Here is a 12849-nt window from a genome sequence, read left to right on the forward strand (position 1 = left end):
TTGTACTTACTCGTTGTACATTTGCACTACTGTTTATGTATACTATTATTGTCTACATAATTCATTGTATTGCTAAGATAATTGACGTTAAATATTTATAAAAATTATTAAAAAAAATAACGCACCTTTTTTCAGACGGCTGTCCCGGGTTGTGCAGCGGGCACGGGCGCTGTACCCTGGAGCAGAGCGGCTGGCGCTGTGTCTGCCAGACAGGATGGAGTGGGCCCGGGTGCAGCGTCGTCATGGAAACTGACTGCAGTGATGGAACAGACAACGACGGAGGTGACATTCTAATATCATCTATCATTTTCTATCTATTTTTCTCTCTCTCTCTCCCTCCCTCTCTCTCCCTCCCTTACCTCTTTCATTGCTCTCTCTCTGTCTCTCTCTGTCTCTCTCTCTCTCTCTAGAATATTGTCCATTCCGTTCCATTTACCTTTTCCCCCCTGCCAAAGATTCGGCCTCATTGTGCCTCCACTTTTGTCCCTCTGAACTGACCCAAGACCTGCTGAGACTACTGTTGAGTCCTGCTGGTCATTATTATATTGATTAAATATGTACTTGTGTGTGTGTGTAAGTGCACATTTTTGCAAGTGTGCACGCCTGTTATTTTCTCTTATCACAGCTAAATGTCTAAAATGCATACCACCTACTAGGATAATAGGCATTTTCAAGGCAAATTTCACAAGTCTAAATAAAGCGAAGCAAGCACAGTAGAATAGTCTGCTTCTTTAGTTATGAAGTGTTTGGCGACAGGTGAGGGGATTGTGTCACTATCTTCAGTTGAAGAGGCAAGTAGCATTTTAGCAGTAACAGTAGGTCTGCTGATTGCAACCATATCCTAGCCATACATAAGGCTGTTCTCTAATTCTAATTTGAAAAATATATAGTGCAATACTGGTTTGCCCTCAACTGTGCCTGTCCCCTTTGAAAATCAAATATCCATTATAAATATGCCCGTGAAGTCGCTTGCTATAATCCATCACTGCACAACAAGGCACTGTCGCTTTTGTTTGTAGTAAAAAGCGTCCTTGTTTTGTTTTGGGATGTTGTTTTTTTATTTATTTTTTCATGTGGTTCCACATTTTGTGTTGAGTGGCATTTGAATCAGTGCACACAGCTGGTGGGAAACCTCAAACGCATGCATTCCCTTTTGTAGTCAATTTCTTTCAGGTGGTGAAGGTTGCTGATAGCTGCAATGTAACCTTTTTTTCCCCCCCTGCACATTGTTTACCAAAAGCTTTACGAGTGACTGGGCCGACACATCAGAAAGTCATTGGAGGTGGCTGTTTAAAAAACACACAGAACACAGGTTCTTACACTGGATTATAACATCAGAGACGCACAATACAACATATCCTGTCGACTGTAGAATACAGGCTGAATGAAAGGAGACACGTCATAGCAGGGCCAGGGCTAGAAGGGGCCGCATGGCAAAATGTAGGCACATTCAAGTTTTTTTTTTCTATCTCATTGTTCTCATTCATTTTGAGATAATGACCGTTAAAGATGTTTATTCAGGAGACATATTCAGACGCAAACACACAAGGCTTAGTAACACAAACACCTAAATGGACATTTTGGATTGTTTTATTTGTATTAATTAATGGAAGTAAATTAGCATAATGAACAAACAACTCTAAATTGACCAGTGCTTGAAAACACTTTTTCTAGCCCACAGTGTCTTACCTTGTGTATTCAGCTTCTTAACTGGTCATGTTTACTGTAAGTCAGCCTGTGAAAAATTGCTTAATGTCTTCCTTGGTTCGGCAACTTTTTTCAAGTTTGGACAGAAATAAGAATAATATTGCCTTCAGGTATTATCTTTGATTGGACTTTGTTTTATTTTGAAATTGCAGTCTCATAGTAAGGGATGGAGAGCTGAACAGAATAATTCCACATTAAGGAAATACACGTTCTTTAGGATAAGCGGTCGATACAGTTCTCCGTCTGCCTTTCCAGAAAAGTAGCTGTGAGTTCCTGGAGAGTTGTTGTCACGCTGATGTTTACGGAATTCCAGGAAATAGCTGCGCCCGGGCCAAGAAGTAGGCCTAGTCACATAAACCCCCTGCCTATAAAACCACAAATTGTCAATGCGGTTTTTGTATGGATTAAACAAATGAGATCAGTGAGCTTAAGAAGTCCTTAAGTAAGTGGATTGTCTTACCTTTGGACAGAGGCCGTCTAGCTGTTCCCCTGCTTATCCCATGGTCATTGTGCTAAGATTAGCTAATTGGCAGCTGCGGCATTAAATTGAATGGAAAGATATGAAAAGCGGTATCGATCCTCTCATCTTAACTAAAGACATTAAAATAAGGATATCTCCCAAAATGTCTGCCTAATACTTTTTTTTATTAAAAGGAATTGGCAGGCTTATGTTCTTGCAGGTTCATCCATATTTGGAGCGAAAGTAAGCTTACATCAGCCTCTGTCACTTTAAATTATATCACCATTCATCAGTCTCTAACTAGCCGCCCCCGTTATGGGAGTGCAATACTGAATTGCTTGACAACCCCTTAAATACATATGTGTTGATATGATTAAATGTCACATTTTCCCTTTCTGTGCGAGTGGGCGAAGCAGCTAGAGGTTGAGGGTGATGTGTGGGTGGCAGAAGGGACGGCTTTTCTATTTACATTACAGTCAAACAAAACAAAAAAGGCATTAGAATATATACAGCACTACTGTATATTCAAAAGTGAATAATATACATGCTGTATGTCATTATGCGGTATTATATATTGAAGTATTAATATTGATGACCCTTCCTCAAGGCTCAGTACTGCAGGTGTCAAACCATTCTGCTTGGGTGTGATAATGCATGGAGGAAAAAAGACTCGCTCACACACACACAGGCTCCTTATGGAGAGACCATTTACACTTCTCTTATCCTTCTATCCTTTCGCCTCTCCGCACAGCGTTTCAAATACCATCATTTTCTGAGCGCACCGTTCAGCCATCTCTCCCCCCTAATTGGCAGATATACTGTAGGCCTCTCATAGCCTTCTCTCAAAGCAATCGGCCTGTCTGTGAAGATAGTCAGAAGATGCTATCACAAGTAATCAGAGAATAAAAAGGAACTTTGATGAGAGACTTTCAATTATTCTGCCCGGGTGGAAGAGATGAGTGGCATGTATTGTTCTTGCTCTTGTATTTTTCCATTTCACAATAGGCGGCGAATTCACATGTACATACATATTTGATGTGTCACACATGTTGAACAATTGACAGTTTGATTGTGTTTTTTATTTATCTAATGCTTAACAATAACAGGCTACGGACCTGGGAGTTCCTTTTATATTCCAGAGAAATTCAATTAATAGCGGGCTTTCAAGTTTCAAGAGTGAATCTTATGGAAATCAACCATTGTGCTATGCTACCTTTTGTAGGAGGAAGAGGTTATAATAGAATAGTGTTGGCCTTTAGCTCCCTGCTCTGTGGTCAGATGCATTTAAATGTCAGCACTGTTCCCCGGCCCTTTGGAGAAAACCGGCATGAAATAGGAAACACAAATGCCAGCCGGCCTCTCCTATTACCTGTGTGTGTATCCGCAGCTCATTGTTTACGCTGGACTGCCAGGGGGGGTTCACATTCAAATAATGCCTGGCGATTCAGGCCTGATTCATAGCAATATAGAGGCTGTAATTGTATGCTGATGGCCCTCTAATGAATCTCATTTGATTGATACCCGCGATAATGATGATACATGTTCAGTTCATTGTTCAGCATTAGATTATTACTCTACTGGAGTTTCTCAGCAGCAAGCCGGTGGGGGAGAAAATATATAATTTCTTGTCAGTTCCCGAGGTTTTATGGTGTCTTCTTCCACAACCTTTCCAATGCCAGTATATCCAGCCTGTTGGCCTTTAGAATAGAACTGTGCTCTCAGCAACATAGTCACTTAAATCTACTTAAGTATTTATTAACTATGCATAATGAAGATGTTAATGTCTCCCCCCTATATTCACTTTGTAAATTCAAGTGCCCTCTAAACAGCCGGCTCCTCACTTAACATTATTTAGTTTGAACTATTTAATTTTATGATACTTTATTTGTTTAGCACCTTTAAAGACAATATTTTACAAAGTGCTTTGACCTAGGAAACAAATACAAATCAAATGCACACATACAGTATGCACATCAAATCAATACACAAACATACCCGTATACACAACATTGTTAAAGTGAAAAAAGGCAAGATGGAACCGCTTTAGAGGTGGAGTCAGCTGGTGTGGAGAACGCTTGCTGTCCAAATCACATTTTGTCAACATCATTGCATATCTCCTCTGCTACCTGTCCGTACTGTGTGTGTACTGAACAAAAAAAATCCAGTGTTAATACACTGCCTAGACTCTGTATACGGGCATGTCGCTTGCTACTGTGTGACCCCAACAAGCATTCTCGCTGACTCCATCTTTAAAGGACAAAAAAATTATATTATGTTATTAACCTATTATTAAATGAACAGGGCGGAAAGACAATGAGGAAGAAGTTAAAAAGCCATCATCATATAAAAAGCAAACCTATAAACATATATTTTAAGAAGAGATTTAAACGATGTCACGGATTCAGCAAGCCTTATCTTCTCTCTTTATTTTTCTACATTTTCAGACGGGCTGGTGGACTGCGTGGACCCGGACTGTTGCGAGCAGCTGAGTTGTGGCTCCGACCCGCTGTGTCACGGCTCGGCCGACCCTTTAGCCCTGCTGCAGCAGAGCCCGCCGCCCCCCACCGCACCCCCCTCCCCGGCCAGCACACACACACACAGCTTCTACCGCCGCATACGCTTCCTCCTAGGCAAGACGGCCACACACACACTCCCCGGAGAGGTGCCCTTTGATACCAGGTATGTGTGTGTGTGTGCGCTTGTTTACTCTCTTTGTGTGCGCCCGGGCTCTCTGCGTGTGTGCATGCAAAATGTCTCCACGTATTTGCTTTTGTGTACGCCTTTGTCCTTGAGTTGTACCAGTGCGTATATCGCATGTTGAAAGGAATGAGTAGAAGATATTGGAGGCATGAACTCATCCGTTACCCCGTTATTTGTTTAAAGCTGTACTATGTAGGTTTTCAATTTGAAAAAAGTTGTTTTTTATATTTTTTTATTCACTGGCATTTTGTCGACAATAATCATTCCACTTGGATTTGACTGTGACTAGACTTCTCTTAGTTCTAGTTTGAGTGTCTACTGTGTGCCCCCTTCATTCGCATATGTAGTACTTGCGAAGAAAATAAAAACTTTTTGGATAACTATTTGGCAAATTATTTAGACATATCATTGTACATGCATTGAAGTGTCTCTTTCCTTTTGCCTCTTGTATATCATGTGTATGTCATGTATATTTTGACATACAACAACAACAACTCCTATAACAAAGTTGTGTCATTGATATATTGTGTGTATGTTTGTTCTAAATGGTTATTGAAAACTCATATAAAATATGAATAAAAAAAAAAAGACATGGCAGGGCAGTCAATAAAGAGACCACAAATTCATATTACAAAGTTGCACTGCTTTTATAGAGACAGTGCATGTGTGCATGTGATTGAGTCGTGCCTTGTGTTGGCATGCCACTACAGACAACTCAGTGATCCGTGTTCCCCCCCTGGAGTTCGGCAGTCACACACAGTGCATTGTCCTCTGGTATCAGTGTCAGCAGGCTACAACTGCAGAGTATTTGTTTGCCACGTATTAATGCTTAATGCATCATTCAGTTACAAGAGTCGTGAAAGGTGTCACCATTAATTTTTCAGTGGCCTCTCTCTCTCTCACTGCTGCTATCTAGGAGAGGGGAAATACATTTCACCGACACCATGATGACCTAGAAAGTTTGGCTCTAGCAAACGAGAAATGATGCCTCTCTGAAAAATGGCAAAGTGCATTTTTTTTTCTCTCTCTCTTCACCCCCTGCCTGGTTCACTTGTAGAATAAACAAATTAATTAATTATGTGGCTAGTTTTTGCAGAGGGGAAATCAATGGCAGCTTTCACTACAGGAGTAACAAACGGGGCTATGCAGCCAACCAGGGAAAACCTCACCGTCTTTCATTTATCCTCTTTTGTGGAATAACAGATACTCCCTCAGTTAGTGTGTGTGTGTGTGTGTGTGCGTGCGTGCGTGCGTGCGTGCGTGCATGTGTCTGTCTGTATCTGTCTTCATTTGACCAGACCAGCGATTATTCCCGATTTAAGCAGCGTATTTCACACTTTACCTGCGAAAATCAAGATGAATTTTTTTCCCCCCCGAATAGTCGAGACTGATAGTTTGAAAGCTATTTAAGGAAAAATACCGCCATTTCTTCTGCTGCAGGTACCACACTGTCATTGTAATCTAAACATGATGTGGAGCTTTGTGTTTTTTATATGACAGGGTGCTGAAAGGTTTTACTGCGGGGTGAAGTTATATTTACGGTCCACCGTATCCCGGGCAATTTCTGGCAGATTTTCTCTGGCGCTTTAAGAATAAAAGCAGTTTGCTTATTCTTCATACACAAGGTTGTTTGGCTCGTGCGTCACAATATGCCTCTCTCTTCACCCAATGATTACGCTCTCCATCATAGTAAACCTGTCATCTCTCCCTTTTTCTTTGTCTCTCTCTCCATCCTTTCTTTTCTTTATTCCCCCCAGTCGAGTGGCAGTGATTCGAGGAAGCGTGGTGTTGCAGGACGGCTCTCCTCTGGTTGGAGTCAACATCACCTTTCCACAGCATCCAGAGTATGGATACACTATCAGTAGGCAGGATGGAAGGTAAAGACGCACACAGTCAGACACTAAAGGAATAGGTCAACGTTTCTATAACTGTAACTGTGACTGTGATGAAGAAATGGGCAAAGGCCACTCATCCAAGTTAGCTTAGCTCATACACTGGTAGACAAGGGCAGGGGCGGGTCATAAGATAAAAACTTTTCAACATCACTAAACCATCCTGTGTGCTAGTTGGGACTTGTTTATTTACCACGTTATGTTGTGCTCTATATTTTTTACACGTTTTGTTATTTTAGAATCAAATACATACTCGAAGGAAACCAGCTGTCACCGGCAGTCCCTGGGTTCCAGTGTGTACTATATTTGATTCGACATCTGCCAATTTCTTCACAAAAATGCACACACCGTTACAGGAACGATTTCTGTCGCCTTTTTTCTTGAGTGGGACAAACTTTTGTATTTTTCCCCTGGTGCTCCAATCTGATTCTGTCCATCACTTGTCATTTAACCTTTAGTTTTGACCTGGTGACGTTGGGCGCCATGGCAATGACCTTGATGTTCCAGCGCCCGCCCTTCCTGCCTCAGACACGCACCATCTGGACTCCTAACAATAACTTCCTGGTCCTGGATCAGGTGACCATGTCCAGGGAAGAGGCTCAGGCTCCTAAGTGTGACATCAGGAGTGTGTTGAGCCCTTACCCTCTGGTGCTGCCCTACCCACTGCCCAGATACACAGGCGCATGTGTGGAGAAGGGGCCAGTAGTTCCTGAACTACAGGTAAAAATATACTAAAGGGGAGACACGGCAGGAAAAAAATACATTGTTTTTTCAAGCATTGAGATATTTTTGGCTATTTTTCTTTCATAACATGTATTCTTTCATACTGGTATAAATGATAGGTCCAAACATACATTTAGGTGTTTATTTTATGAGCACTTTTCTCTTTACGCCTGTATATTTCTCCTATATAGAACCAGCTTTAACGCCCAGTATCTTAGCATTAGTTTTTTTCCAATACTCTGAACCAAATATCTCAACTTCCCAAGCTATAACATCAACTTCACTTACCATAATCATTCTAAGCATTATACTCAAGGTTATTACAGAAGATGTGTTCATGTGTTGTTGACTGTCTGAATTATGGTATAATTTCTTTTTTTAAACATTCCTAAAGTGCATTTTCTAGACCTGACATATTATTTTCTTTTTTTATATAAAATAAAGAAAATGGCTGTATCAAAAATAGGTTGTGGAAAAACATTGGACTCTAATATGTTCTGAAAATCAAATAAAGATTGTTTATCTCTATCCAACATGAGATGCAAATGTCAGTAATCAACAAGCAACGTTTCATCATGATATGTGATTTCAAAACATTTAACCCTATTCACCTGCAGTGTCTCGCCTTAATACGAACTGCTAAATGTAACCATGCCATGCTTGCTTCATGTCTGAAGATGACAGGCTGACGCAATTTGTCACAGCTCAGCAACAAACCAAGCCGGTCTCACAGGGTTTTGCATATGTTGCTCAATTTCATATTTGCATTATGCAAAATAAGGAATGAGCAAAATGCAAATGTGTGCTCTCCAACCATATACTTCCCAACAACAAAGGCAAATGAGGTGGCTGAAAGTCAGGTGTGGAGGTCAGACTGGTGAGGTATATATTTATCCTCCGAGGTTTTTTTTTTTACAGTGACCAAAACCGCAACGTGACTTTATTATAGTTCCAACTTAAAGGTGCACTATGCAGTTTCACATGAGGAGGATTTGTTTACATATGCAGAGCCTGCAGTTAGTTTACAGAACATATTTTCTCGGCATGGAATTCTTAGTATTGAAGAATTATAAATCAAAACCAAATTATTTTGAGGCACCTGGAACCAAACGTAAAACTAGAATATGGTTGTTAACCAAAACTTTGGACCCAGCTGTTCTTGACAACAACAGTTGAACAGGCACTTTTCAGGTAGCTTTCTAACTTCAAACAGTGATCCGGTTTTCCTCTGAGGAAAGTTTGTTTATTCAGTTATGAGAATATCCCTTAGAAAAATGTTCACTTATCTGACTCACACAAAGTTACATAGTGCACCTTGAAATTATCTGTTCACAAAAAAATATTGTCTTTTTTATCTAGACTAATGATAGACTGAAGAAAATGTCATATCCAATATGTTCTAAATTAATATCATTTTGCAGTTTTTTTTACCTAACTTTTAACTTTTATTATTCATATCCATAACTCCTCTTCTGCACTTCAAAGTTCAAGGTGTTCTTATAAAATCAGATGGGGCTGAAAAGATTGAGAAACTAAAGAACATTGTATCCTCATGACAAATAACTCCTTAGAAAAAAAATATGCAGCAAGAAAACCCGTGGGAGAGAACAGTACTTACTGTTCACAGTGAGCTTAGTAACTCCCCCTGTCTTCACCTGCGTGAAGAAATTAAATCAATGTCTTCAGACTTTATGTAAATGGAATTTGTGGTAATCTCTGACTCGAAGAGAATTGTATCTTAGACAAATTAAATATTATAGTGGATGAATACATGTGTGTGTTGCAGCAGGTAGATAACTGTTTATCAGAGAGATGTTTTCATATTTTCTACTCTGTATTTGTTTGCATTTTGCTTAAGGAAAACCCTCATTCTACCGAAAGATATTATTATTCAAAGTGTCATAAATTCAAAATGTACTATTAATTTCATATGTTTAGTTCCACTTTATTTCTACACGTTCTTATTTTACAATGGCGGCCTGACAAGGAAGAAGGATTAGGGTGATTTAATACATTGACAATTTAAAATTACATTAAATACCGAATAAAAAATTGGTAATGACAAAACGGACTGCAATCAACAAGTATACCATGAGAAGTGTGCAGGCACATGGATGAATATGGAAGGGTTCGAAACCTTACACATGTGTCATACATGATTATTTTAAGGAAGAAGGAAAAAGTTAATGAGTTTTAATGTAACACATATTCCTGCTACACCTTACTGTGCAAGCTATTTCTTCATGTACCCATCACTAGCACTTATTACTTTGGCTCACTATACAAACCCAAAAGTAATAATGAAACACCTTTCCTTTTTTTGATATCATTCTCTCTCTTCTCACCCTGATCTCCATTGTATTTTTCCCCAGGCGTTGCAGGAGGAAGTTGCGATCCCTGGAGCCTTTGTGAAGCTGAACTACTTGAGTACCCGAGCTGCGGGCTACCTGTCCCTGCTACGAGTTCTCCTCACACCCCCCTCCCCTGCATCCCCCATCTCCCCCCTGGGCGGATTGGCCAAGGTCCACGTCCGAGCCTCGGTCCAGGGGCGCCTGTACCAGCGCTGGTATCCTGCCGGGCCCGGCCTGGTCCACAGGCTGGTGTGGAACAAGACAGACATCTATGGACAGGAAGTGTGGGGCCTCACTCATGCAACTGGTAGGTGGAATATCGGAAAATGCAATTAGGGTTTCATTCTAATTGTTCAGATGGAGTATAAGCGATTATGGAGAATTGCCTGTTGTCAAAAAGTGTTTTTTTCTCGAAATCAGTGAATATCTCTTAGCGATCGATCTGTATGTCCGTACTGTGTATGCACTAAAAAAAATCCAGGGTTACACAGCCTAGGCCCTGTAAACCGGCATGATGCTAGCTACGCTGGACCCCCTTTCTTTACGTTTCCTTTGTTTAACCTACCAAGGGGCCGCTAGAATCCACATAAACTGAGAGTTCCTCGTAGTAACTTTATAATAATAAATTCCATTGGAAGCAATCCTTGGTATTTTTCCACATATGGGTGTGACAATATTAAAACAAGTTGTTTAAAGGCAGTTTTAGTTACGCTGCAAATATCATTATATCACAAGAACTTGTGTGATGTTCAGTCATTTATCTAATGGAAGTGAGCAAGGGAATAATAAGCTTATGCCCTTAACCGCTCTCATGTCTGTGTTTTATCTGGAGCCAGCTGCCAGTTAGCTTAGCTTAGCATAAACTGTAAGCAGGGAGAAACAGCTACAGTATGAAGTATCTACATGTTTGAGTGTTTTTTTAATCCGCACACAATCTGAAATGTCAAAATGACATGTTGTCGTTTCACCAGGAGATACATCCTGTGACTATTTCCTGGCTAACACTGTGAGGTTGCCAGGTAACATAGTCTCCAGAAAGTTGCTGCCCCTAATCTAAAAAAAACAAAAACACAATTTAAACACAAATTAATAGTAATGTAGTATATATTTAGTGTCAGTGAGAGAGCTTTAGATACGCTGGAAGGCAGATCTGATGAACTGGCTAGCTGTTCCCTCCGGTTTCCAGGATTATGCTAAACTAACGTAATCGCCCCCTTGCTCTAGCTGCTAATAACTAATTCACAAACCATTTGTGTGGTAGGCTCATCTGCTCAAGTCTGAGCGAGGAAAAATAAAAGGCATACTATCTAAAATATTGAACTATTCCTTAAAACAGGTATAATAGGTTTCCATGGGGAACTGTTTCTGTACAGTTAGAATTAATGGGCATTGTGTACATTCAAACATAAAAGTCCATGGAGATATTGGGAATTGTCTGAATGTTTTCATCATTAAATCTCGGGTCTTCGAACAACACTCTCGCTAGACTGTGGTTCTGCACAAAAGCCCAATTGGAAGTCGTTATGTAAATGACTGACCATTCAGCAGGTAATTGGTCAGTTGTTAATGCAGTGTCCCGCTGGGGAAATGAGAGATTGAAGCTTGGGTTTTATAATACATACTTATTACCATGTCTGATTTTATTTTCTTTGATAGCAGGTTTGACAACTGGTCAACAAAAGGCTTTCACTTTAATCAAAATAATGGTCTCTAGACGATCAAAACCTGTATTAGATACAGTGGGGTGCATAGCGTCTGAACAGCAAGCAGCTTAGGCCCTGCACAATCTGTTTCCAAGAAACTGACATTATAGGGAAGAATGGAGTTCTATTGAGGAGAAGCAATGGAAAGATGGATGGCTCCAAAAAGGTGGTGGTGGAGTAACTGGCAGTAAAGATATCATCTGCGGTGGCAGGGAGATATAGCTCTTCTGGATGGGAACAGCTGGGCTATAAGGAGGAAAAATGCGTGCATGTACAAAATACTAAAATGTGTGCATGGAAAGTTTCCCAAATGTCCTCTATTACCTGGGCAAAAAACAGGCATAGTGGATGTCTTATAGTGGATGTCTTATAGTTACTGTTATGGCACTCTTTGGGTTATTCAGGCATAAACAGCCACTGTAAGCCGTAACAGCTTAAACCTTTGAACTTCCTATTGGTCATTGAAGAGATAATGTTGTTTGCTATCTGTTTTTGCTGATGTGAGGAAGGTTGCAGACAAACAGTTGTGTTCTGCGAGACACGGAGAGAGAGAGAGAGAGAGGTTTGATTTCAATAGGCACAGACATATCACAGGCATACCAGAAGCTTTGTCCACTGGGGTGTATGGTCTGGTACAAAGATTGCATCTCTCCATCCCGAGGCTCTCTCTCTCTCTCTCTCTTCTGATCCGTCCCCTCCTCCTCTCCTTATCTGTTAGAGCTGCATTTCATCTGCTCCCGCTTTCACCTCTTTCTCAACTCCTGACGGTCCTGTTTTTCATTGCCCTGCTATGCTGAATCACCCCCCTCCACACACACACACACACACACACACACACACACACACACACACACACACACACACACACACACACACACACACACACACACACTCTGATACACACATACCCACACACACTTCTTATCCCCCTTTTCCTGGCCTGCCGTCCTCTCCTGAACTCTCACTCTCTCTCCCTCTCTCTCTCTCTCTCTCTGATTCTTGTTATTCTCTCCTTTCTCTCTGATCTCCCCTGTCAGCTTCCTCTTGCCCTCCCTTATTCTCCCTTATCTACCCCTGTTTTCCTGTGTTCCTTCCTTTCTCTATAGTTTGTGTGTGTGTGTGTGTGTGTGTGTGTGTGCGCGTGCCCTGGATACGAGCAGGTGCACTTCAGCTAGTGTGCACGTGATTATTGAACTTTTAGAACTTTTCTTTAATGTTCTGTAGTTCAATCAAAAACGTTGATATAACCTTTATAGACATATTATTACTGCTGGATAAACCGTATGTAATTGAGATTCTTCAAACCTGCAGCG

The 12849-nt window shown here is 40.8% G+C and overlaps 1 protein-coding gene across 1 annotated transcript in view; it reads left to right on the top strand.

Moving 5' to 3' along the window:
- Positions 1-12849, top strand: part of tenm1 (teneurin transmembrane protein 1) — a gene marked incomplete at both ends in the record, with an annotated part of 178892 nt that overhangs the window by 100983 nt on the left and 65060 nt on the right. Inside the window, 5 exons of the mRNA XM_080036099.1 lie at positions 136-282; positions 4612-4846; positions 6625-6744; positions 7218-7479; positions 9855-10140. Coding sequence (XP_079892225.1) covers positions 136-282; positions 4612-4846; positions 6625-6744; positions 7218-7479; positions 9855-10140 — 1050 coding nt within the window. The remainder of the gene's footprint in view (positions 1-135; positions 283-4611; positions 4847-6624; positions 6745-7217; positions 7480-9854; positions 10141-12849) is intronic.

This window comes from Ammodytes marinus (genome assembly GCF_949987685.1).
Source record: "Ammodytes marinus genome assembly, chromosome: 10".
Taxonomy (NCBI): domain Eukaryota; kingdom Metazoa; phylum Chordata; class Actinopteri; order Uranoscopiformes; family Ammodytidae; genus Ammodytes; species Ammodytes marinus.